This window comes from Aedes aegypti, chromosome 2, assembly GCF_002204515.2.
Source record: "Aedes aegypti strain LVP_AGWG chromosome 2, AaegL5.0 Primary Assembly, whole genome shotgun sequence".
Taxonomy (NCBI): domain Eukaryota; kingdom Metazoa; phylum Arthropoda; class Insecta; order Diptera; family Culicidae; genus Aedes; species Aedes aegypti.
The window spans coordinates 146,323,855-146,351,259 of NC_035108.1; the positions used below are offsets into that span (position 1 = coordinate 146,323,855).

Genomic DNA, 27,405 nt, shown 5'->3' on the forward strand with positions numbered 1-27,405 from the left:
CTAGAGAAGATGGTGGGGAATTTCCAGAATATTCTACAAGAAATCATGAAGCTTTCCTCCACGAATCTGAAAATTGAAAGGATTCAATGCAAGGAGATAGAGGAAAATAGTAGAGACCATGTTGGTTAAGAAAGACCTTGCATTGTCAATAGCGACTTTTTAGAGACTTGCATTAAGATTGATACCAAATCTCTAAAAAGTGATTTGCTACCAGCCTTGAAATTGGTGTTTAGAACTTGGTACAATTTAGTAATAGTTTAAATATAAGACACAGTTTAACATTATTAAACCAAACACAAAACCTAACTTAGCCGAGTGGTTAGAGTCCGCGGCTACGAAGCAAAGCCATCCTGAAGGTGGCTGGGTTCGATTCCCGGTCGGTCCAGGATCTTTTCGAAGTAGAAATTTCCTTCGCTTCCCTGGGCCCTCGTATTTGCCACACGATTTACGAATGCGAAAATGGCAACTTTGGTAAAAAAAACTTTCTCTGTTAAGAACTGTGGAAGTGCTCTTAGGAACACTAAGCTGAGAAGCAAACTTTGTTCCAGTGAAGACGTAATGCCCAGAAGGAGAAGAACACGACTTTTGTGAAACACTTGATAAACACAAGAAATACCTGCCGTTGATCCGAGCAGCGACGAATCACCAACGAATATTTTCGGATCAGCACAACTCATCTAGCGCCGGGTTTTTCAATTTCCAACTGATTTTTTATTCCGCATTGAACTTATTATGCTCACTTGTACTCATCAACCGCACTGTTTCGGAAATACGATCCAAACGCACTAGTTAATAATAATTGTTGATCACGGATCAAAAAGAAGCTTCCACCCATCAAGAGGAAACAGCTTACAGCTTAACCGGAGCGGGCTGTCCGACAAACTTGGCCTTGCGTTCCTCGGCGCGCTTCAGGGATTCCTCGCGGGACAGATTGCCCTTCTTGGAGAATCGCAGGTTGTGCAGGAACTTCTGGCACATCTGTAAATAGGGCCAAACGTTTGGATACCGGTTTAAAGGACAAGCTACCGATATAATACTTACACCACGGGTCGATTCATTACGCTGGCGTTTTGGCTTGGTGATGCCATTCTTGTGGGCCTTTTGGTCTACGGACAACAGGAAACAAAATTAGTTCACTGACAATGGTTTATTACCACTATATAACTTACTCTGGTTGTGATTGGTGTGATTCTTGGACTTGGCCATTGTGTTGGGAGATTACTGCCTGAGGAAACGAAAGAAAACAAACGATGAAGACGGAAGGTTAGATGGAATTACAAACATTCGATTTTCAGAGCTAAAATTCATGGTGATGCGGATGATTTCACTTTGAAACGCTAGATATACCCAAAAGCTACGGGGTTCTATTTATTTTAAGGTGAAATTCTACCATTTACAATGATTTTTACACGAAATTTCACTCACTTTAGCAGAAACAGAACTTCAGTGCCACAAGTTGAAAACCGGAAAGAGTAAGCAAAGTGTTTGACAGATCAACTGTCAATCAAGCGGAAGTTTGTTGCAGGGATAGGACACGACATCATGGACAGGAGCGATTGATTACGCCGCCAGTGTCACATCCCCGAAAATACCGCATGACATTTTACCGTCGCGCGACTTCTAACATTTTTTATCAATGCAGATATATTGATCATCTTATTGTGCTCTGCAAGATAAATCCACGTAATGCGATTATCTGAAAATGTCGATATAAATACCGTCGTAGTGATAATAAAAATCACTAAATGTTTCAGATTGAGCAAATTTGAAACATTTGTGCCCTTCAAGGACGAAAAAATCCAAGCCTACTTGCATTTTGACGTTGCGTTTGAATTACGCGCATATCTTCTGCGCGTTACCACCACCGCTGGATGTGGATTTAATATAAGCGCCGCAATATGTTTTTTTAAAGTCCGGCGGCGGTCGTACGCCCGCAGCCATTACAGCGAACTGACACCCGCATGGTGAAATGACAATATTGTCTGTTTGAAGATAAATCCAATTATGGCGATTATCTGCCCATGTCTCCAAATATAAGCGTAGCGGTCACTGATCATACAGAACCTCCAACTTCCAAACACAGTACATGCACTAGACAGCAAGCACACTCATCGTGTTCAGTTGCTCCTGATATTTATCACTAATACATAGTTACACTTCTGTCATTCTGCGAAAACCACGTGCTTTCAATTTGAGCGGGAAAGCTTATTCAATTCATTTCACCCTGCGGGTGTCAGTTCGCTGTAATGGCTGCGGGCGTACGACCGCCGCCGGACTCTAAAAAAACATAAGATGATCAATAAATACTGTTACTGCAATGGACAGAGGCGTTCATAGTGCCACATTTATGCACTCAGGCAAATGAACTATCGATAAACATCCCCTTATGAAAATTCGCCACAAGGAATCGGGTTGAAATTCGTAAATTTGCCTTAGGCTTCATTCACAAATTTCATAACGCTAAAAATGGACATTTTCGACACCCACCCACCCCCTCGTAACGCTTTTTGTATGAATATTTTACAAATTTTGTATGAGCCGTAACAGCACAAGGACACCCACCCACCCCCTTCAGCGTTATGAAATTTATGAATGAGCCCTTATGAAACCGAAATTTGAAAACAAAAATAGTTTACGCGGCAACCAGGAATCGAACCAAGGACCTTGCGATCGATAGGCCTTGATGTGGATTGATGCTAAAACGATACATTGATTGATGCTAAAGCGTTCGTATTCGAGCCTATGTCAATTTAAATCAAAGTACGGAATTGATGCAGAATGGCATTTCTTTGCAACGTCACATGGCAAAGGTCCTTGTGATGCTATTGGAGGAACCATAAAGCGCATGGCCACAAGAGCAAGTTTATCCAAAGAACGTGAGCATCCAATTAAAACTGCAAAAGCACTATTTGATTGGGCGAATCGCAGAAAAGAAGAAGATTTAACAAAATTATCATTTTGTTTTACTACTACTGAAGAGTACGAATTAACGGCATCAGAGCTCAGCGAGCAATATAATAACGCGAAAACGATCCAAGGAACCCAAAAATTTCACTGTTTCATTCCATTGTCAGAAAATAAAATTAAAGCAAAACTATACTCGAACTGTACTGATAATGATGCAAAAGTGTTCGATATTGTAAAAAAATTGAATAACAATAAATAAATAAATAAGTATTAATAAAATGTTTTCATGATCTCATAACGCATACCCAAATCCAAAACTTTTAAAATTTATATATAACATTTAGAAACTCATCGATCATACTCTAAAAAAAAATATCCTGGTAAAAAAAAATATTTTCGTGTAATCTGTTAATTTATTTAAATTTGTACGTATATACATATACATATAATATTTATACATATACATAATATTTATACATATAATATACATAATACTAATGAATACATAAAAACGACTTGTTTAATTCACGCAAGGCCCTTAACAATAAAATCAGCAACAAACTGCGGTCCTAAAAAAAATTAACAATGAAAAAAAAAATTTTTTTTCACTAAGTGTCAAATTTGTGAAATATTTGAAATGTCATAACTTTTTTGTTTATTGGCTTACCAAATCACCAAATTTTTATGGTAGATAGCTAATATAATGGACCGTTTTCCCTCAAAAAATTACGTTGGTATTCCGATAGGGTTTGGAGATATTTGAGTTTTTGTGACAAAAATGATGTTTTTTAATGCAAAAAAAAATTTTTTTTTACTGTGTGTATTTTTTTTTTGAAATCTTTATTTAGTTGTCTAACTTTGTATCTTTAGTTGTCTAACAATCGAACGAACCGTTTTTGCTGTGCAGCTTTTTGAATATTTTTGAACCATTTTCACATACACCCTTTTGAAAAGTTAGTCGTGACTCAACTTGAAGATTTGATATCGGAAAATGACGATTTAGATGGAACTGAAAAACTGTGCAAAGTTTCAGATATTTTTGAAATGGTCGATCAGAATCGACTTGCATGCCTCCGTGGAATCCCTCATATGGTGGAATGTTCTATTTGACACATTGAACTACCTCTCTTCTACATACCTTGATAACCACTAACAAAATTTGTTTGCGTGCGTGTTTCTGAGTGAAAATGCCCTGTCATAGGCCTATTCACATGACGTCTCAAATCAGCTGATCGGGAAGCACTTTGACAGTTCTTCTATGAAAATGACAGGTTCGTGTTAGCACCGTTCCTCCACTGATGTAAACAAATGCATAGACGAATCTGTCACATGAAAAGGCCTATACTGCATGACGGTGTAAATGAAGCGGTATTTTCGGGGGTACCCCTTGGTTGAAACGCTGCGAGCTGGATGTAAATAAAAACAAGTTGTTCTTCAAAAACTGCACAAGAATCATAAATTTTGTATTACTTGTGATTTGTAATTCGATAGATAATTTAAAGATAGTGCCTAAAATTTAATAGTTCCTTCCTATACAAAAATGCTCAACCTAAACGTGGGCATCCTAGGCCATGTGGACTCGGGGAAAACGACACTGGCCAAGGCCCTGAGCAGTATCTCCAGCACGGCGGCCTTCGACAAGAATCCACAATCGCAACAACGGGGAATCACGCTGGATCTGGGCTTTAGCGCCGTCCAGGTTCCCTTGCCGGATCATTTGAAGAAGGCGGACAATGAGCTACTGCAGTACACATTGGTGGATTGTCCGGGGCATGCCAGTTTAATCCGCACGATTATCGGAGGAGCGCAAATTATCGACATGATGATTCTGGTGGTGGACATCGGCAAAGGGATTCAAACGCAAACGGCCGAATGTCTGGTGATTGGGGAGCTGACCTGTCGACGGATGATTGTGGCGCTGAATAAAGTGGATACTGTGGAGGGGAGCAAACGGGAAAAGACCATCGAAAAGATGAAGAAAGGACTGGAGATGGCTCTGTCCAAAACGGTTTTTGCTGGATCGCCAATTGTAGAGATATCGGCTGCTAGTAATACAAACCTCGATAGACTCCTTGAAGTACTGGTGGAGTATTCAGTGCTTCCTGAGAGAAACTATGAAACTCCTTTCCTATTCGCTGTCGATCACTGCTTTGCCATAAAAGGTCAAGGAACGGTTTGTACGGGAACCGTTCTTCAGGGAAGCGTCAGGTTGAACGAAGATGTAGAAATTCCAAAGCTGAAACTAGTCAGAAAGATCAAGTCCATGCAAATGTTCAAGCAGAGTCAACAAGTGGCGAAGCAGGGTGATCGTGTTGGAATATGTATTACACAGTTTGATCCCAAATTGCTGGAAAGAGGGCTGCTCTGCAAACCGGGATATGTATCGGATATATACGCGGCTGTTCTCCGAATGAATCCCATCAAGTACTACAAAGGCTCCCTGAAACATAAGGCCAAGTTCCACCTTACCTGTGGCTATGAGACAGTCATGGCAACCGTAACCCTTTTCAGAGGAAGCAACACGAATTTCTCTATTACTGAACAGTATGAGTTTGTGCAAGAGCTAGATCAGGATACAATCAGTGAAAACGCTTCGATCTTCGCTTTGCTAGAATTCGATAAACCAATCCAAGCCGTACCGAACGCCTTAGTCATTGGCTCCAAGCTGGACACCGATATCCATTCGAACACGTGCAGATTGGCATTCTTTGGCCGCTTAAATCATTGTTGCATCGACAAAGATTACCCCACAACATTCCTTCCCCAATTGCAAATATACAAAGAGAAGCATAAAACCGGAACTGTGCAGCGAGTGGTCAACGAAATGGAATTAATCTCCAGCGGACTGTTCAAGAAGGAGGGAAACAATAGAACGGCATTTGTAGGACTGAACGTTCAACTCAGCACCGGTGAAAGCGGTCGAATAGAGGACACCTTTGGGGCCAGCTCTAAGGTGAAGTTACGATTTAGGGAACCACTTTCCGAGGCAACGTTGGAACTGCTGAAGTGTAGGAAACCTTCAGAGCAGGTAACGGTGGTGGTGAAGTACAAGAAGTTTATGTTCCGAAAGGAGGGCAATAAAATCGTTCAATGAGGCTAGAGGGCGTGGAGTCTGATCCGAAATGTTCCTTTGGATGGCTTTGTTACCTACCTATTTAAATTTTAATGTTCTAACTATCGACAAGAATAAGGTTAAATTTTGCTAAATTAATTTTGAAAACTCAAATTGGCGTTTGCCAGACAACTTTAATTGTGATGAAAATGTAGGAAAAATGTATTTTATTATTGTTCGTTTTGTTGAGGAATAGATTCTCATGCACATTTTGAACGTGGAAAAATAAATACTCACACGTCAGTTTCTATGGCACTTTAATAGAAGCACGCAACTTGCATTCAATGTACAATCCAACATAATGCGTTACATGTGCGTTACTTGTTGGTTTTGTTAGCTACGACGCCATCCAATATATGGCAAACATGGTGGGAGAATATTTTGGTGTGACAAAATTGTTTGGGTGTGAGTCTATTAGAGGGCAAAATCCTCAATAGAATCTTGACTAATTTTTCTTCATATAGGCGATAGCAAGTCAGAATTAGCTAATTCAATTTCCATATTTTCAGAAACATAACGCAAGTTTTATTCGTCAATAGAATTAAGCCATAAAAGTTGAGCAATAGAATTTTTAATCCTCTTGCCACTGGCGTAGCTGGGATTGTTTTTTGGAGGAATTCCAGAGGGCCTAGCATGTTGGTGGGGATTGCTTATCAAACCTTCCGGTCCGCCTCATAGTTACGTACTATTTGGTGCTGGGTGTAGTTCTTGTTTTTCCAGCTGTATTGAAAAGCATGAGCCATAGTCTTTGGCATACAATCGGGTCTTTCTTTAGCAGAAAAGAACCGAAATGTCTATCGACGACCGGTGATTGCTAGCAGATATAGTGGAGAGCTTGTCTTGATACGTTCATCGCTTCAAGCTAGTTGAAAAACTGAATACACTGATTGCCTGTCGATCAGAGCCGAACTAGGCATAGATCGTCTACATACATCTGAATCTACATGTCTCCGATGTATTACATCGTTCCAGGTGGGAGTTATCTGATATGTGAATATGGTACCATAACAGAATTTTCCATCTGAACGAAGTGATATATCATAATATTCCGCAAACTGTATCACACATCTACAGAATGTATTGCGTGAAGTTAAGACACAGCAGAGTATTGGGTACATAGGACCAAGTCCCTGCCGGGTGGCGCGAAACTGATGAGCGATAGACAATAGAATCAACAACACTGCCATAAGGGATAGTAAGCATGTGACTATTGTCGAAACTATGATTAGGAGGCAAATCAACATCCCAAGATCAAATTTTTGTTACAACCCAATGTAGGTATTATTAAATTAGGCTGTAGAAAATGATAAATATCTGATCACTTAGGAACCTTGCAACAGGTAATAAATGCCCGTAGTCTGTTTTATTCGAATACACATGTATAAATTGTTAAAATTGCCGAATCATACGCGGAATTTATTAAACGGATCATGAAATTAGGACTGAAATCATAATGATGATAGATTATCAACTTTCCTTTCGTCTTGCTATTTGTTACCGTTAGAATCACCAAACTGATTGGTTTCCCACTACTTACACCAATACAACAGCACGAAAACTGAAGTATTATAATCGCGCGTTGGAACTTTCAATATCCATATATTACATCAATAGTGAATTCTTGTATGTAGCCAGTATAAATAACAGAATCATCAACTTCTTGAACATTCTTCAACTGAAAACAGGATGCTTGTTTTATCAAACATGCTCAATCTGCACCTAAAATCTCGGATCCAAATAGTTTTCTAAATAAAAATTGTATCTAAATAAAACGTGTAGGCCAACAAAACATATTTGAGTAGGAGTTTACAAGTTACTTAGCACATGAAAAGCAGTTTAAATTAATCTATTACTAGATCAACACTAATGCTCACATTTTTATATTCTCATTTCATCATGGTCCTCATTGCTCGAGCGGAGACGAACACCCTGGAGATGGAAAAATCGACAGCGCTACGATAAGGAAACGTAACAGATGAGAAACTATCGATACATTTATCAATTATAAAACCCCGTTTTAATGTTAACACTTTGTTTCTGTTTTTTCTGTTTTTTTCGTTTCAGCAATCAAATAACCGAACCAACTCTACTATCTTTTCGTTTCTTCTTCGTTATACTTATAGTCCTTCTGGCACTGAACCGAGTGGTGCGCCTTCCGCTTTCTTACTGGTGCTGTTTTTCCTGTACATTTGGCATAGTGTCGGAGGTGGTGTACTGTATTTGCTATACAACGCACTACTTTCGATATTGTGCTTGGCGTGTGGGGAAGCAGTACTAGTGGTGAAGCGGAGGGCGCCATTCGGTTTAGTGCCAGAGGGACTAAATCTATTTAATGTATCTGAAGCTTGTGGGACCGCTTTAATTCCGGCGCCTGCTTGTGGAAGATCCCGGTGTGCTAAACGGTATAGGACATGTTAACGGGGGAGGCTTGGTAGGTCCTCACCCAGCCCGTGTCTAGATGGGCGGATAATTGTCTGCCAGGGTGTGGATTGAGCAATTACAATTACAATTACAATTCCAGAGGGCCTAGCATGTTTCGCCATTGGATGTGTAAAATCGGCAACAATTTTCTAAATTGCAGTGCACATTCAGCAGTTGATTTGAATTTAAAGTAAACAGTAAATATATGCGAGTTGCAAAATATCCGTGCTTTCATGAATCTCTCCGTAGATTCCTATTTGAATTCCCTTTTAGGGTTACCATATTTGCTCTCACCTGAAAGAGTACATTTTTTCAACTCTGTAAAAGAGTACTGAAGAGTACACTTAAGGTGAAACAGTTTGGAATCAAACTTCTAAGATTGCACTGGAACTTCAAAGGCACTAATCTCGCGAAAGAAGCATCCAACCAGGTCCGTCACACTCGGGCTCAGATTGGGTACCACTTCTAGTACTGCATTTGGTCCCTCGGCAGTGCAAAAGGTACCCAAGTTTGACAGATCGCAGTACACTTTGAACGGCATTCTAGATTACCTTATGAGCCATAAAATTTTGAGCAACTGCAAGGGACATGGGGGTCTTTAATTTGTCTTTGATCCAACGACAGTGTACTTTTTGTTTTGGCTTTGTGCACTAGTAGAAAGCTTAAGGCGAAGTAGGCCGTCATTGAAATTTGTACGCGTTGTTGATGATTGTTGCTATTTCATATCACGATTTCGAATCAAAGAAAATCAGTTGGTTTTGCACTGACACAGCTGAAAAAGAATTAGCATACCTTATGCATGTTAGCGCGTACAGTGATACATTTTCAAGTCAATTTAAACTATCAAGTAGAGATGTACCGAATATTCGGCCGGCTGAATATCTCGATTATTTTGATTTTGCCGAATATTCGGTCTGCCGAATAATGAAATCTGTTATTCGGCCGAATAGGCCGAATAGTGGCCGAATAATAACATGGATTCCATGGATGGAGTTTGATGCTAAATGTTAAAAAATGTGATATTTTTTAACGTACTGATTTTACGGTGCTGATTAATACACAAAGCCATTCAATCTTTCACTCGTCTTGCATGGGTTGTATTGTGACATTATTTTTACGTAATCTGAAAGTGCTTTTTATCTTGGTTTTGTAAAAAATATGAACGAAAATTTATATTTTTGCATTTATTATCGCTTGTGCCACTATAAGAACACATGTGACTGTAGTATAAGCTTTAATCGCTGAAATTTTTTTTAATGGTATTTATGTTTTGCGTTTCTGAGTTATGGCCAATTTTGTAAAAAATGTGCAAATGTGCCATTTTGAGCCTTTTCTTTGAAAAATCATAGCTCAAGAAAGAAGCATCGTAGAAACAAAGTTTTTTTTATGAAAATGAAAGCAAATTTTCTAAGGAATAGAAAAAAATGTTAACTGGAAAAAGTTTTCCACAATTTTTTTAAGATTTATGAGATCTAAAAAGGAATCACTTGTAGAAACAAAAAAAATGTGCCAGATGGATTTCGCGGAAAATTATTCGTGCCTGATACAAGATTCCATTCAAAGCCATTACTTCGTACGACCTCAAGTAACAATACATCCATTTGTAGTTTATTACAAAGACAAATCTTCGATCAAAGTCTTAAATTTTGTTGTAATTGCTGACATTAAAAAGCATAACACGACATCAGTTTATGCTTTTCAAACAAAACTAATTTCAAGATTGAAAAACAAATTTCCGGAGCTTGAAAAAATCATTTATTTTTCTGATGGTTGCGGAGAGCAATACAAAAATAAATCAAAAACGAAAAAAAATACCATTTCAAAAATTTCAACGATTAAAGCTTATGAAATTACCTTCTCAAAAATATTTTTTTGAAAATTTTCCACGAGTTGGAGAATAGTTTTTCCGGCTTTTCTTCACGAATTTTCTCAACGGTGGAAAATTTGGTGGAAATCTTTTTCCAGTCAATTTTTTTTTATTCCAGAGAAAATTTGCTTTCATTTTCAGAAAAAAAAACTTTGTTCTTTACGAATTTTCTCAACGGTGGAAAATTTGATGGAAAACTTTTTCCAGTCAATTTTTTTTATTCCAGAGAAAATTTGCTTTCATTTTCAGAAAAAAAAACTTTGTTTCTTCGTTCTTGAGTTATGATTTTTCAAAGTAAGTAGTGTCAGGGGAAAACAAAAAAAAAATTCCAACTAAGTTTTCCGGGAAAATAGGCGACCCTGAATTTTTCTCAATTTATTTTTTATTCATATATTGATGAGCCCTGCCTGTGGAAAAAGTTTCATGAAAATCTGTGACCTTTCGGCCAAAACCTGTACGGAAATAAAAAAAAAAAACCCTGATTCGTTTATAGTCGGTGCGTCCAATATTCGCGACTTGTGGAATTTTATTTCAGTTTACACTCAAAACGGTAATTTCTATTAAAATACAGGACTTCCCAGCGTTTAGCGCTTTTTGGGTAAGGCTGGAGTTCGAGAGTCGACCGGCGCCGACGTAGATTACACTGCGGAACACGTTTTTGTCTCCAGCATCAAAATACCTCTATTTACTTAATTAAGGGTTGCTGAATCTATTGCCGTTTACAGAAATATCACAGCACGTCTAGTTTTTGAGATATTGGTTGTTGAAAATGCAAAAATTGACTATTTCAGCCAACTTGCATGCAAGTTTGCCAGCTTGTAAGGCAATTTATTTGCTTAATTTGCCACAGAATTCAAACTTTATGTGTATAACAATTCTTATCATCAAAGTTTATAACATTTTTGAAGCGGAAAAGTTATTTTTTGATGGTTTAGAAAAGTATTGTATTTTGCCATATAAGGGAAACGAAGAATTTTGTATGGAGACTGCAAGCATGTTGAAAAAGATCGGTTTAATCTAAATTTTATCGTGAGATTTCTACCAAAATATATCTAAAACGAAAGTTTAAGTCTTCATTTGCATGCTTGGTGGATAAGATCACAAAAAAGTTTGATGAAATATATTTCAAATTTCAGGTAAACATCAATAAAACCAATGTTTTATACAACTTTGGCGACCTGTAGCTAAAAATTGTGACGTGCTGGGAAATTTTTGAGAACGGCATCAGATTCAGCAACCCCAAATTTACTAGAGACACATAATTTGATCATTGAGACACGCAAAAATGTCATTTTTGTTGCGCTGTGTTATTTTGTGGAGTCCGTGCAATCGTCAAGGTCCGCCCTTAGGGGTAGCTAAACGGAGTGTGGTGTTTCGCCAGGAAAGTGGAGTGAAGAACGACCGTCGATCGCCAATCAATCGACGAAGATCCCCTTTACGTCAATTCAAACGGACCACAATATTGGAGAGCGCGGATCGTGTGTTGCGTCGCTAATTGCGCTCTACGATTGCGTATCCGTCCAGCCGCCACCCACTTCGCAACTCTAATTTCGGCCATACACGCGCGAACTCATTACGCTGCGAGCTAATCCGGCAGCGATGGCGAATCGTTCCCCTTCGCCGCCATTTCAACGAAGGATCTCGTCGCCATCGCCAAGGTTCCCGCCATTTGCAGTACGTCGACGAAGAAAAATAAAAAAAAATAACTACATAAAATAATTAAATAATAAAATATTATTTTTTCATTGTCAGATCTTCTGATTTGAAAGATTTTTGAAACAGTGATGGTAAACTACACGATAGCGGTGAATTTAACCACACCTTTCATTTTAGTGTAGCTGTTTTGAATAATATCTTTGTAAAACGTGGATATATAGCTTTCTTGGGAATGGTGAATTTTGAGGAGGTTTTCTGGGAAATGTTATAAAATCATCTTAGGATGGCTCATTAAAGATAATAGTTAAAGTAGCCGCTCTACTTTAAACTGTGTGGGATTTTCTCAATCGAGAACAATCAATCAACATTGACTTCTGAATGGTTACTTTATTCATTACAATAAAATTAATAAAAAATAAACATTTAAAACTCCGTTTCTATTGCTGTTTACTGTCGCAATTCTGAATAATGTTTATCATATTCTTACAGTTTTTCATATCATCATCCATATAATTGTTACTTGTATTGGAATCTAATAGTTTTTTTAGTTATACTTCAAATTATGATAAAATTTGGCTTGGAATAGACTCATAAACATACATTTTACTCAAGTTTTCAATCCTTTTCTACATGTAATTGCTCCCCTACCATTATATTCTTGACCTAACCCTTGAAACTGTAATTATTGTTTAGAAAGAGGTGAATAATTATGAAAAATAAATCTACTCTTCTCTGTGGTTATGTCAGTTCCATGCAAATGTAGGCATTTGACTAGATTTGTGTGTTTTTACTTAATTTGCAGACGCATTCACCTTATGGTCTGCTTGAGTTAAATATGCTGTGCTTCTACGATTAAAATGAAAAATGTATACATTACACAGTTCACAAAAGGGGATTCTATCCAAATCTAGGAATGATTATATAGAGGATAAAGAAAAAGATTTCCGTTTGGTCCAGATCGGAGTCCGACAAGAGCCACAGTAGTGAACACACAAATTCATTGTATGTACACACTCATTTTCGCTTATGCTATACTTTTATGTCCGATCGCAGCTGGATCAACTTTCTACAAACTACAGCGTAACTGCTATCTCACTACTCTTACAATTTCTTATTACATGTTTCTGCTGCCGTTAAATGGAACGTAAAATCTTTGTAAAAAAAAAAATGTTTCGTTTGACTTGCCGAAGACTTGGTTGTTCTCCCTTTCGATTTTCGCTCTCGTCACAGCCCCTTGATGTTGGATGATTTTAATTTTCGGGAAATTTGAATTGCTTAGGTAAACGCTCAGTATGTTATAAGCTGGTCAAGCTCGTCTGGGAAAATTTGCTTAAATCGTGTGGTTGAAATTCATAGCTTGACTGATTAAACGGAATTGAAAATGAAAATATAATCGATTTCTCATTCAATCCAATGCAAGTCTTTAAAATAGGTAGCATTGAAATAAACATAAAATCTAAAAAAACTTAAAGTATAATATAAATAATTATCACAACAACCAGCATCACCGAAAGCACCACAATAGCCATCCACTGTCTTCGTTCTGAAAGTAAAATAAATATATATAAGAATTAGTTCGATTGATATTCATATTGATTAATAATGATGGCATGTCTAGTATCATTATTGTTTTCTTGTGAATGTGTAATTTTGTAAAAGCCCTGTTTTTCCCACATCGTATTGCTGTGGAAGACCTTCAACAATTTTAGCAGCAGCGGTAACATTGGCTAATATCGATTCTGACCACTATCTGGTGATTGTTAAACTGTGCCTAAAACTCTCCTTCGTTAACACCGGTACGGTACCGACGGCCGTCCTGGTATATCCTAGAGGGGCTAAAGCAATAAGATGTCGCAACTTCATACGCGCAGCATCTCGAGGGAAGGGATGAAGCCCCTCTTGAGAACTGCTAGAGTACAATAAAATCAGCCATCAACGATGCAGCTGAGAGCGTGGGACGAAGTCGACGAGATATGTAGGCAGATTCTGGAAGAGAAGAATGCAGCGCGAGCGTTCATGTTGCAGCAAGGGATCCCGAATCTGGTCTTAAATAACACGGAAGTTCTACCAGAAGCTCAACGCATCCCGTAATGGCTTCGTGCCGCGAGCCGAGATGTGCAGGAATAAGGATGGGAGCATCTTGACGGACTAACGTGCGGTAATCGAAAGGTGAAAGCAGTACTTCGACGAACACCTGAATGGTGCTGAGAGCGCAAGCAATGAAGATCAAGACTACGGAGGAAATGCCTTGATCAGTACTCCCACATTTTGAGGTAGCTTAAGGATGCAGTTCATCAGCTCAAGAACAATAAAGCTGCTGGTAAGGATGGTATCGGAGCTGAACTCATAAAGATGGGCCCGGAAAGGCTGGCCGTTTGGCTGTATCGGCTGATAGGCACAATCTGGGAAACAGAACAGCAACCGGAGGAGTGAAAGGAAGGCGTAATATGCCTCATCTACAAGAAAGACGATGAGAGAACTTCCGAGCGATCATCATCCTAAACGCAGCCTACGAAGTGTTATCCCCTGTAGTAAACGAGTTCGTGGGAAGTTCTCAAGCCGGCCTCGTTGATGGCCGATCGACATCGGACCAGATCTTTACTGTACGGTAAATCCTCAAAAAAATCTATGAATAGCAGGTCCCAACGCAGCACCCTCTCATCGATTTCAAGGCATCATACGATTTGAAAAGGTGTCAGACCTGTACACTGTTCGTGAGGCACCAGTCTTGAATGCGTCTAAGACAACGTATATGCTAGTAGATGGAGCCTAGCGCGACAGGGCTCATCTAGGAAGCTGTGTTACCGATGGGGATACGTTCGAGGTGATCGACGTGTTCGTCTACCTTGGATCCTTGCTAACGGCTGATAATAACGTTACCAGTGAAATACGGAGGCGCATCATCAGTAGGAGTCGGGCCTAATATGGCCTCCACAAGAAGCAGCGGCCAATAAATACACCATCCCACCAAATGCACCATATACAAGACGCTCATAAGACCGGTAGTCCTCTACGGACATGGAATGTGGACGATGCTCCAGGAGGACCTGCAAGCATTTGTAGTCTTCAAGCGGCGGCGGGATCTTTGGCCAATTCTACAGCGAATTCAGTATCCAGAAGATGGCCAAAGCCGAAAGGGAAACTATGGGCGGGACATGTTACAAGATTGCCGGACAACAAGCCTGCAAAGATGGCGTTCGCCTCGAATCCGATTGGTACAAGAAGGTGTGGAACCGGGTATGGTGGCGTAAAATTGTTGATTCAGTGTTATCTGCTTAGATGTTATGTAAATAACTTCTACGCCAAACTGATAAGCCCCCATACCAATATTTTTTCCTATTTGAATGTAAAGTTGTTCAGAACTCTAAATTTTTGTTTTTTTTTTCATAAACCCAATATTGTTACCGATTTTCTTGCTGTGTTATTTGACGTGACTTTATAAATTTACCATTTTTATACAAATTTGATTGTTATAAGTTTAAAATTGTTTCATAAACCTAACCTTCACTCAAAAAGGTCATACAACTTACCGCTAGTGATGTGCAGTACTTTTGCCACCTTCTTCATGGTGGAGTCCAGTTTCGATTCCGTCTGCTCCAGTTCGTTACCGAACTCGTCCAGCATTCTGAAAGTATAACAGTAGTTAAGTAATCACGCTATTCTAAAGGTCCCTCGCGCTCGTCCACTCACACTGCCTGCTCGTCCAGTTCTACACCGATCTGGCGCGAAACGGTTTTGAGCGTTCCTATCGAATCGCTGATCACGTCCAGCTGCTCGTCCTGGGAGGCCATTATTCGCTGCTGCGTGGCCAACGTGTCCTCGACGAATCTGTTCGATGCGTGGTCCAGCATGGCCGACGACGATGAAGCGTAATGCGTTGGACTGTCATCCAAGTTGTTCTCGAGTTTGGAATACTTTGCCCCGCTGTGCCGTGACGCTGCCATGGCTGCTCCAGCTGAACTGATCAGGTTCTTGCCCGTTCCTGCTAGGTTGAGATTGTTGTTGTTCAAGTTGTTCAGATGTGATCCACCGACGTTTGGTGCTCCGCCGATAATACAGTTGTTATTGATGAAATTCTTGTTCACTTGATTCTGAGGTGACCCGTGATCGCAGTTGTCCAGCAGAGGTTGCCTAGCGGTAATATCTCTGTCCCGATTGCGGTTGATGCTCATACGATCTTTCATAGATTTGACCTCATCGCGGGTTGCATCGATGAAGTGGCGCCGACTGGAGAGCTCTTTGTTGTCGATTTTGAACTTGCTAGGGTTTTTCTCAACGATACGTATGATAAAAGTGGTTAAGGAAAAACGATTTTTCTAAATTTGAATTAGTTTGGTAAGGAAAGAAGCATATCATTTGAAAAGGATATTGATAGTGTCCTCGAGGTCCTCCAGATCCCACTCGATGCTGCGTAGGGAATTTTTCAATTCAGTAGTAGTCCATTCAGCCTCCGCAGTGGTGCCTCCGGATGAAGCATCGTTTAGCTCGCGCCACCGCAAGTACAGTCCTCGAGTCTTGTTAAGTGCCTTGAATACTTCGCTGCGAAGAGAAAAATAAATCCAAAGTTCAAATATCAATACAAGATAACGCAAATGTAAGCAATGGAATGTCAGGGAATTGATTTTTTGTTCCAAAAAGGTCTAGGAAGGTCAAGAAATTTTTGGTCGCGTTTGTTTTCTGTAATTAACAACCAGCCAAAGGACGTCAACGATGATAGTAAATTAATGCATGCAATTTAATTGGACTGTATTGGAGAAACTCCAGAAAAGCATTCTTGAACCTGAGGTAAGTGTGAATGTTCCAGAGCTTTTCAAATCCGTAACTAACATGACCCACATTACAGAAGTTGATCTCGGACCTCGTTACAATGCCTTAGTTTGCGAACCTAACCCAACTGCTACGAAGAAGACGGGGGTCAGCATTATTATGCTAACGACATCTGCTGGCAGCTGCAATCCGTCGAGGAAACATCTGTTAGGTCCAAAAGCGATGTGTACCAATATTGAAACTGGTAAGTAACATTCTTCCTATACATTTTTGTTATCTCAAAATAAATTCAGTCCGGAATTCTTGGAAGGAGCAGTAATCTTTAGGAATACCTTTAGAAGTTCTCTCAAGAATACTTTTAGGGACTATTCTAGAGATTCACAACAATTACTCTAGAGATAAGATATATCTTGATTGAACCAAGAATTTCTGACACATCATCCAAAAATCGACAATTCAAAGTTCATCTAGAATAAATTTTAGAAATTCTAGCAGAAATCGAACTATAAATACGAACTTACACTCAAAATTATCATCTTTATTAAAACAAAATTAGATCACCAACATCATTCTAATAATCAACATTTTTGTAACTTACCATTTTTAAGGCTAAGTAGTCCGTCATTCGTTTTGGCAGCCATATTGCATTGCGTTTCGCAATTTGAAAATAATAAAACTCAGTCATTGTAGTTGATATTGAAATAGAAAATTATCACTATATGTGATTACATGCAGAAAGAATGCTGATACTTTTTCAGCTACACCACTGCAATACCAACTGATTCTCTTCAATTTGGAATTGTGACATGATTCAGCCTACTTCACCTTAATCAAACAAACATCTTCCACTTTCTTTATAAGTATTCACACAATCACTTATTCGAAACATAACCTCACATTGCTTTTCAGTGTAGATCCGAAATCATAAAACCGCAGAATAAAATATAGAATAAGTAAAACTCCACGAAAACTACGAGACCCCGTGAAAACATGATTATTGCCACGATAGCCATGATAGATTAAACTGTGCAATGTGCGACAAATTTTCACTAAGACTATCTTGAAAACTCTTAAAAAAGCTTGCAGATCGTCGGAGGTACTTCGAATCGCGATTAGAGTCTCTTCTACTTAGTGTTTGGCCGCTTCTTATTAATTACTGTGACGCCTCTAGTTTTCATGGCTAGTAACTTATTATAACTTTTTGATCAGGAAGAATTGTTTATGCAGTGATAACAATTTTATAAATATTAAATGAATATATTATTCTACATTTTATAATATTAAAAGTCAATTTGCATTTCATGATATTAAAAGACAATTAATTTGCTGCACAGACTGAACAATCACTAACATTAGGTAACGAACAACACGGAACACCCAGTAGCCCAGTGAAGAATTTATCGTTTGACGAAAAGATTCCTCCGACTGACGCCGCTAACCGCTCGGCCACGAAGCCCAATATTATTAATATTATAATACTATTCATACATATTTGCAAAAGTTATCGAAGTTGGAATGCGAAAGACGTGAGAGAATTTAACATAATTTTGTTCGAAACCCAAAATGATCAGGAGAAATGAACGCGAAAATTCTTAAATTTTCTAATTGCGCAGGGTAAAAGCTGCAATTTACAAACGAAAGAAGCGAAAATTATCCATGAAAATGTTAGTAGTTACAATGCAAACTTCTAGTTCAAAAATGTAATTAGAAAGAACAGTCTATGATCAAAAGAAAGAAAAATCAAATATTAAAATGGTAGCAATTATATGTAATGCCAAAAAACTAGCAGCATTGTCAGATTGGCGATGAAGTGCATAATCCACCAAATTAGGGTAATAGGAAAGGATTATCCTCAAAAACATTTCCTCAGCTCAGTTTTTAATGATTATGCCAAACGAACGTAATGCAAAATTATGTTATGCCAAACGGCTTCATGCCAAATGATTTTATGCTTAATGATGGTCCCTCGTAAAAATCATACTTGTTCAGGTTGAAATCAATGGTCTGAAAACCTTCTTGAAATCGACAGGAAGATCAGAGAAGGCCAAGGAATTCCGTTCTCAATTTTTTTTAATTAATTAATATGTCTGTATTTCATTTTTTCTTGTTGAAACAATCATTTTCCTTACATTCTAAGTGATACAACTAAAGAGTTATTCAGGCTTTGGATATTTACATTTAGTTATTTCTAACTCGTTTTTGTTTGTTGTTATAAAGATATTTGATCATTTTAAACATTTCATTGTTTTGTTTCAGTATACTAAATCTAAATCTAAATTACTACTAACTATGTACACTATTTACACTATTCACAATATCTACAGAGAACCCATGTTAAACATAGATGTTTCTTATAATTGGCCATTCAGATTGAGTGGCTCTGGTTCTATGGTTTAAAGCTATGTTATCTAGCCTTTTCGCAATCGGGTCGAGATTCGCAAGTCGGTGGACCTCGGCCGTCCTTGTGAGCCGTGGGAGCTTCGGAATCATCTTCAGGTACTTGTTCTGAATGGTTTGTAGCTTCCTAATGTGGGTCCGTGCACATCCCATTAAGACCGGGGAGCCGTACAGCAACATTGGAAGGACTACCTGTTTGAAGATGGCCAATTTGTTGGTGCTGGAGATCTTCGATCGGCGATTGATCAACGGGTACAGTAGGGCGATACAAATTTTAAAAATGTTTGAAAATCCAATCTCCCATATGTTCCTTACCATCATTACCATAAAAATAGTGTTTTGTGAAATTTTCAGCTTTATAGGGGGTGATTTAAAGGTGGCCCAAAGACAATGTAGGTTTATATGGAAATAACTATGGAGAAAATTTGAGAAATGTTCCAAACACGCTAGTACTGTAATGTAAGTAGAAACGTATCATCCTATATTGAAAACTTATTCTTCAAGTCTTAATGAAGGATGTTGCTGTAGAAACAAATCTCTTTTACGCAAATTTTGTTTGGGTTTTTTGTACATGTTTGCAGGGCTGTGATTATAGCCAAATAATAGCAAACAAACACAGGAATATTTCTTCAGCTCTCTGTCGGATTGAATTTAATTCTTCAGCAAATTTCTTTATTATGGTTTGAAGAATGAGTTTTTACTATGGGATAATAAGTTTGTACTTATATTACAGTACGAGCGTGTTTGGAACATTTCGCAAAATTTCTCCATAGTTATTTCCATATCAACCTACATTGTCTTTGGGCCACCTTTTTATCACCACGTAGGAAGCTGAAAATTTCACCTAACACTATTTTTATGGTAAGGATGGTAAGGAACATATGGGAGATTGGATTCTCAAACATTTTTAAATTTTGAACCGCCCTAGGGTACAGCTTTTTCAGCATGGATGTGCTCTTGACCACCCTATTGTCGACATGCGGTCGGTAGAGCAGCTTGCTGTCCATCAGAAGACCCAAGTATCTCACCACGTCAACCCAGTCTACTTCGTTGCCAAGCACTTTTATTTTAGCGTTCGGCTTGAGGCGGTCCGTATCCCTATGCGGGAAAACAATGACTTGGGTGGCGTTCACTCGGATCTTCCAATTTTTCAGGTACTCAATGTAAGCATCCAGTCCTGTTTGGAGCTTGTTCACCAGTGCTCTGATGACCCGTCTGGTATAGCTAATCGCTGAGTCATCGGCGAACAACGATAGGGAGCCTCCGGCTGGAAGCGGTGGGATGTCCGAAGTGTACAGATTGTACAATATCGGACCAAGTATACTGTCTTGTGGCACTCCAGCACGAATTGGGTACGGACTCGTCAGTGTACCGGAAACGCTGACCTGGGATGTCCTTCCGGTGAGGTAGTCAGTGATGATCTTCACCAGATAGGCGGGGCAGTTCTGCTGAATTAGCTTGTAAGTGAGTCCGGCGTGCCAGACATTATCGAAAGCTTTTTCAATGTCTAGCAACGCCATGACTGTTGTCTTTGATAACTGCTTCGACCGCCTGATCTGGTTGGTCACCCTTTGCAGTGTATCGTTGAGTGCCCACGCCTGAATCCAAACTGGACATCCAACAGTACGTTGGTCGCTTCAGTATGGTCCAGAAGCCTACGGTACACAACCCTCTCGAACACCTTGCTGATTGACGAGAGTAGGCTGATTGGTCGGTAGCTGGCCGGATCGGTGGGGTCCTTCCCTGGCTTCAGAATGGGAACCACCTTCGATAGTTTCCAGCTGGAGGGGAAGTATCCTATCTCGAGGCATCTGTTGAATACCTTGACCAGAACGTTGATCGCCTTGGGGCCAAGGTTCTTGAGGACTATGTTGAACACTCCGTCGAACCCTGGGGCCTTCATGTTTCTTGTGAACTTGATACTTGTCCTCAGTTCCGCTGATGTTACCCTCTTGTCAGCTGGAAGCGCATTTGGTTGCGAGACTAGAAACTGCTTTGATATGGCATTTGCCTTTTCACTGGCTGTTAGGCAAATTTTGCTGGGTTCTCTGAGAGGTGGTATTGGTTTGGGTTTTGTTTTCAAAACTTTTGCAAGACGCCAGAAGGGCTTGGAGTAGTTTGGTAATTTTTTGAGATCTGTGTTGAACTTTTGGTTTTGGAGTTTGAAAACTCTATTGGCAATAATTCTATTAAGCTTTTTGTAGAGAATTTTACGGGATGGATTGAGGGTTCTTTGGTATTGCCTTCTAATGGAATTTCTATGGGATATTATTCGTTTTGTGGTACTGTCAATGTTGGTGAACTTACTTACTATTGCAGTTGATGGGATGAATCGGGACTCCGCCTCACCAATGGTATCAGTGAGTTCTCGGAGAGCATTGTCGATGTCGTCCGCTGTCACCAGAATCGGGTTCTCATTGGACCGATCCTCGATGAGCTGCTGGAATTGGGGCCAGTTCGCACGATGGTAGTTTTTCCTTCGATACTGTTGTCGTGGATTAATGGCATGTTCCACCTCGAAAACCACCGGTGGTCAGATGGCAGCTCTGTCATGGCGACCAGGTTGGAGCAGTTGTCCGAGATATTCGTGATGATAATGTCCAATGTGGAACCAGCTCCGGCCGGGGAGAAGTGTGTTGGAGAATCCGGATGAAGAACGACATAGTGCCCTGCCTGAAGGTCCTCGGCAAGCACCATACCGTTCCTGTTGTTCCTTGCATTGCCCCACAACGAGTGACGGGCATTGAAATCCCCAGCCAGAATAAACTTACCCATCCGTCGAGTCAGCTTCTGAAGATCATTTTTCAAGCGAATGGAGGAACCATCCGAGAGCTTGCTCTGCAGTGGATTGTAGGCTGCAACGATTTCGATTGGCCCAGTCAGTGTAAGCAGTTCTACTCCAACCGCCTCGATGGTGCTCAATCGATAATCCGGCAGCGCACGGCACCTGAATCCCTTGCGAACGGCAATGGCTACGCCACCACCATGTTGTACACCAGGGCGATCCAGTCTGAAGATGGAGTGCTCCGGCAGGTAAAAACTTACGGACGTCTTCAGATGAGTTTCCGTAATGAATGCGATGTCGATTCGGTTGGCTTCTAGAAACTCGATGAACTCTAGATGTTTGGCCGCCAGGGAGCGGGCGTTCCAATTAACAACCTTGACGTTGAATGTTGAAGCTCAGGAACATCTGCATCATCTGCATCATCATTTTCTGCATCTCAGCAACGAGAGCGGCGAGATGTGCAATCGTGCTGGACACAGATGTTGGAAGGGCCTCCGGTTGCTTGAAGCCTTGGTGGACTGGTTCTGAACCACTATTCGGATTGCCTCACCTGAATCCGGACGGGATGCCACCAATGGGAGCTCTTGGCGGCGAACGTGAACGTTGCCAACCGGAGGATGACATCGGTGGAGGTAGCTCGGGGAACTCGTCGAGGTTGATGAGGTTTGGCTTCTTCTTCTTCTTCTGCTGATTCGGCTGGTTCCTTATTGTTGCTTGCTTCCGAATTCGTTGGTACTCCTCGAGCTTCGGGCACCGCTTGTCGGTCGACATGTGCTGTCCAGAACAGTTGGCACATCTGAACTCACAAGCACCCTCGAGAACGCAGTTTTCGGTCCAATGCTCCTGTGAACAGAAGTTGCACCTTGGCTTCAAGTTGCAGTTGCGGGTGCCATGACCAAAGTTGAGGCACTGCTGGCCAAAGTTGAGGCGTCACGCTGCGATTTGGTCCACGGTACGCTTCCCACTTGACAATGCAGTCGTTGAGAGTGCGCACTGCTTTCAGTGCTCCGAGAGTGGCACTTCCCTTCCCGAAATGTACCAGGTACAGGCAATCGCGATACTTCGTCGACGAGGTTGCCGCCCTGTTGATGTTGAAGACAGCCAGCGGTTGTAGCTTGTACGAATCCTTCAACTCGCACAGGATTTCGTTGGTGTCCATTTGCGAGAGACCGCGAACGACGACCTTGAATGGTTTCTCCGCTGCCACATCGTGGGTGAAGAATTCTGCACCAGACTTGGAGAGGTACGTTTTCGCCTTGCTGAATTCCTGATCCGACTTGACGATGAGCTTAATGCCCATCCCGGTGAGCTGGAACTCGGCTCGGACGTTGATAGCTTGCATCACTTTCTTCAGCTTCTCGAGCGGAAGAGATTTCACCACCAACGGGGGCAGCTTCTTCTTCATCGGGGGAGAATTCGCCTTCACTGTACCGCTGACGATCGCTCTCGCTTAGACATGGGAACGAGGAACTCGCTCGTTCGGGGTGGCCGAAGTGTGGATGGAGTACTGGTCATCGTCGCGGTCGCTGATGTCATCCAACAGCGCGTACATATTCAACTGGCTGGCATTCAGCTCGCGGCCAAAGTCGACTCCGCTGGAGGCACTGGATCGCTTGTCTTTCTTCGACGAGGGGCTGGATTGGGATTTATTGGGTGAGAGGCTCTCCTTCTTCCTCTTGCCACCCATTGCACTCGCGATAACTTTTCGAATTTACACTTTAACTTTTACTGTGATCATTTCGAAGGTCAACACTGGAATGGCTGAATGAATACCGTTCTCAAAAATGTGGAATCAGCCACGCCAATTTTCTTTCAATAAAATATCATCGGTGTAAAAACATGAAGAACGTGTTGGTGGGCTTAGCATATTTTTTTCTGCATAAAAGCACTCTAATGTCGAATTTAGGATAGATGGCCAATATCCGGCCAGGAAAAAACAATCCAAAAGTGTATAAGACTGTCGAGAATACATACAATTTCCCCTTTATACACCTACGTTGCAAGATCAATCCGAAAGGAACATAACACGGTTCATATTTTGGCTCACATTGCCAACTGGTACAATGAACCGCCTAAATATAGGCAACCAGTATCAAATCGGCATTATATTTCACCACCATGCGATTGAATCGCTTTATGCTCATAAGGAAAAAATATCTTTCCTATCTCGCTATCTCACCATACCTCCCATCGCATCGCTTCAATTGATGTATTTATGTTTATGATGTGCTCAAGCTGCACAGATAACCTGCAGATACGCTGGAGCTTGCGTATCTATACACTAATAATGGGGCTATATGTTGGTTTGATAATTACATCAAAATTGAAAAGACGAACATATAGCCGTATGCTCATACTTACTCCTTCACTACGAAAAATGGATCTTCCATCATCATTTGCTCGTAGCCTTAATCCAATTTTTTCTTCAGCAGCTGGCATACACCTACTGCTACCTTACACGTTACGGTATACCACCATTATTTTTTTCATGTTTCCACAATGATTTTCACATCACATCTAACAACCAAAGTTTTCTGACCGTGGGAGGACATGCTCCACAAGATGTTCACACTGTTATTTCAACTAAATTTAATGATTTATCTTCTCAGCATACACGATATGGAAAACTTGGAATGCATTCCTTCGATACTTTTGTGGAGTTTTTCTTCCCGAGCTTAATCCTGAATAATCGAATCGACTTGTCGGCAGTACCAAATCGGAATATTCAACTATTACAATGGAAAACTAATGTAGAACCTATTGCCCGAACGGAAAACCGGAAGAATTAACTCGATTCGCAAACCATACGGAAACGCAGATCTCGAGAATACGTCACGACTATTAATCTGGCTCAAAATAGCCTCACAGGATAATCGAAATTATGTGCGATAATTTTTCGCATCCTGATGATGGTTCTCTCGCAAGGCAACGTTAGACTATCACATTTAGGACAACACTGCCGAAGAAAATATAAGAACAATGGATAAAAATGGGAAACTTAAAAAAATTTCACATCAGAATACGTAACGAGCGTGTAGTGGTGAAAGTATGTGGAACAAATCGTAGAATTTGGTTTTGTTATATTAAATTCATATATGATCTCCAAAACAGTGTTTAAGGTCTATTATTTTTGAATTATTATATATCAATAATAAAAAAATGAAATGGTCATTTTATGTATTTACCGATAAACCCAAATAGCACACATGTTACAATTGAGTTAGATTAACTGTTATATGACCATATGTGGCTTTATTGTAACATGTTTCTTACTCGGGAATGTTTCTGTTGAAGTTCTTCTTCTTTCTTGTTTTTAGAGGAACTTTAATCCGAACTTAAATATAAACAAGTATCGATTTTGACCAAGCCTATTCTAAATTGTTTTGCTGACCTATAATTTTGTCAAGAATTTATAATTATGCCAATAGACTTTGCTGCTAGAAACATATCCATATTTAATTGAATAGCATTTTGTTAATATTGTACCAAACCTTGACAATTTGATTAACCGAGATTTGAATACTTTTTAAAAACTTGCAATTGTTTATATTCTGATGTCGATAAAAAAATATACATAGCGAGATTTGATATATAATAGGTAATAAACTATTGGATTGCTTCCAATTCTTATACCGATTTATCATCAACTCATCAACAAAAACATTATTCAAAACTTAAGTTATTTAAGTAACCTAAACAAAAACATATTAGAGATGTTCTTATACATCTTCCTCGCAGTGTAAAACATGAAAGGGATATCGCACCAACACAAACTCACCGTGACGAAATTACGTTGTGCCGTCATCTACCAACGCCATCGGGGGGAAGTTTGTTCTCGCTTCGTGAAGATATTTCCTCCCAACCGTGGACTGTCTCTGCCGGATAGTCCACCTAGAACCTGCACACAAGAAAGCTTGGGAAATAAACCGATCCTATACGTCGATGTTGGTTTCCCCTGGTCTATTTGTACTGTCTTGCGCACCACTCACTCTATAATAGCTTTTAATGTGTCACGGTAAGTCATAACAAACAACATTACACGTTAAATTAGGTATGGCATGTGATGGGTAATCATATTGTTTTCCTGACATTTGTTTGACAGAAAGATGGTTGCACGGAAATAATACTATTTACTGTATTTTTAATATTTTTAGTAGGCCAGCACCTTAAGGAAGTGCCGAGTGTTGATTAATATTACGGACACTTGAGCCTCAGTTAAGTATAACTCATCAAAGAGCTAAGAAGCTCTGTACTGTTTTAATTTGGTATGGGATTGTGACGTTTACTGGCCTTGTTGTGTACTAATTCCGTGGAAGAGTTAAAAAGATAGCATGATTTTTGTGCTGCCCTACTGGGCAGAGGATAAAAAACACGTCTTGTCTTGTGGAAGTGAAGTTTATTTTATAAAATCTTATTCTTGTGTACAAGTCATAGGTCGCTCCGTTATCCACTTCAATACTGCTCCTCGACCTACTAACTCCGGTGAGATTGCCACAGGATGGCTCTTTGACATTCCGAACCGATCGAATATGCTTTCAACGTATGCTTCTTGATCTTCCCTTGGCTTCTCGTGATACGCATTCAGTTTCTCACGCCATTAACGACAGTTCGTGAAGATGAGTACATCGTCAATGTAGATTGCCACGAACAAAACTTTGTAAGCAAAGATCTTGTAATACACGCAGGGGTCGTAGTCGGTTGATAAAAATTGATGGTTCCAGACGCGGCTCGATTGTTTTCATCCATACAGAGCCTTATTCAGCCTGCAAGCCTTGGTTCTGTTTTGGGTATTTTGGAAATAGGCTGGTTGTTTCATATAAATTTCCTTAGACAGTTCTCCCTGGAGAAAGGCAATGACCGCATCCAGAGGCGCGTCCACATTCAAAACTATGGGTAGGACAAACGTATTGGAGAGAAAACTTTCGTGCCACCCCTATTCTATATAGGGTAACGTATGTAATTTGGACATGCATATAATTTGGACAGGCTGGTCGTTCTATGCTTATTTCCAATTAGATGGTGAGGAATACTTGTACGGAAAATCATGTATTGCATCATTTAAAGACTATGCTACTTATTAATGATGATGATTTTCATAACAATTATAAATTGGCTTCAAAAATGTAAAAATTGTAAATTGTATCTACTAAACATCTGTGAAACCTACGAATGCAAGAGGATATGCATTTCAAGAACATACATTAAATGCAATAATAACGCTCAGAATTGGCATTCATGAAAAGTTTGAAAGTGGAAACATGATTGAATATGTCTAAAATTTAAGCTACACACAAAAAAATTGTACGGTAAAAACTACCATTTTAGGGAGTTAACTTAAGCGTTCGCACCAGCAATTTTCAGCAGACCAGAAATGCGCTTGATTTTACCATGTCGGTAGTTGGAATCAGATTGTTGTAAATTATTTCTGTCAAATGTACCAGTAATGCGGTGGGGTGTACCGTAAACATAGTAAATTGGTCTCAATTTCCATGG

The 27,405-nt window shown here is 39.9% G+C and overlaps 3 protein-coding genes across 4 annotated transcripts; 1 reads left to right on the forward strand and 2 right to left on the reverse strand.

Moving 5' to 3' along the window:
- Positions 1 to 688: 688 nt before the first annotated feature.
- On the reverse strand, positions 689 to 1,539 carry LOC5564212 (60S ribosomal protein L29). The gene is made up of 4 exons (XM_001648544.2): positions 1,426 to 1,539; positions 1,170 to 1,225; positions 1,042 to 1,106; positions 689 to 978 (listed from the first exon to the last, which is right to left on the reverse strand). Exons 2-4 carry the CDS (start codon positions 1,204 to 1,206, stop codon positions 850 to 852), a joined length of 231 nt encoding a protein of 76 aa, XP_001648594.1. The 5' UTR covers positions 1,207 to 1,225; positions 1,426 to 1,539; the 3' UTR covers positions 689 to 849.
- A 2,750-nt stretch (positions 1,540 to 4,289) lies between these two features.
- Positions 4,290 to 6,006, forward strand: LOC5564254 (selenocysteine-specific elongation factor). The gene has a single exon (XM_001648540.2). The coding sequence runs from the start codon at positions 4,448 to 4,450 to the stop codon at positions 5,999 to 6,001; it is 1,554 nt and encodes a 517-aa protein (XP_001648590.1). The 5' UTR covers positions 4,290 to 4,447; the 3' UTR covers positions 6,002 to 6,006.
- Positions 6,007 to 12,330: 6,324 nt separating this feature from the next.
- LOC5564246 (syntaxin-6) lies at positions 12,331 to 25,948 on the reverse strand. Of its 2 annotated transcripts, XM_001648539.2 has the most exons (6): positions 25,691 to 25,946; positions 24,274 to 24,868; positions 16,333 to 16,502; positions 15,654 to 16,245; positions 15,494 to 15,588; positions 12,331 to 13,506 (listed from the first exon to the last, which is right to left on the reverse strand). In XM_001648539.2, the coding sequence occupies exons 2-6, from the start codon at positions 24,306 to 24,308 to the stop codon at positions 13,430 to 13,432; spliced, it is 969 nt and encodes a 322-aa protein (XP_001648589.2). In that variant the 5' UTR covers positions 24,309 to 24,868; positions 25,691 to 25,946; the 3' UTR covers positions 12,331 to 13,429. The 2 variants fall into 2 exon arrangements, with proteins under 2 accessions (XP_001648589.2, XP_021698323.1); XM_021842631.1 differs by lacking the exon at positions 24,274 to 24,868 and having other exon boundaries at positions 25,691 to 25,948.
- Positions 25,949 to 27,405: the final 1,457 nt, after the last annotated feature.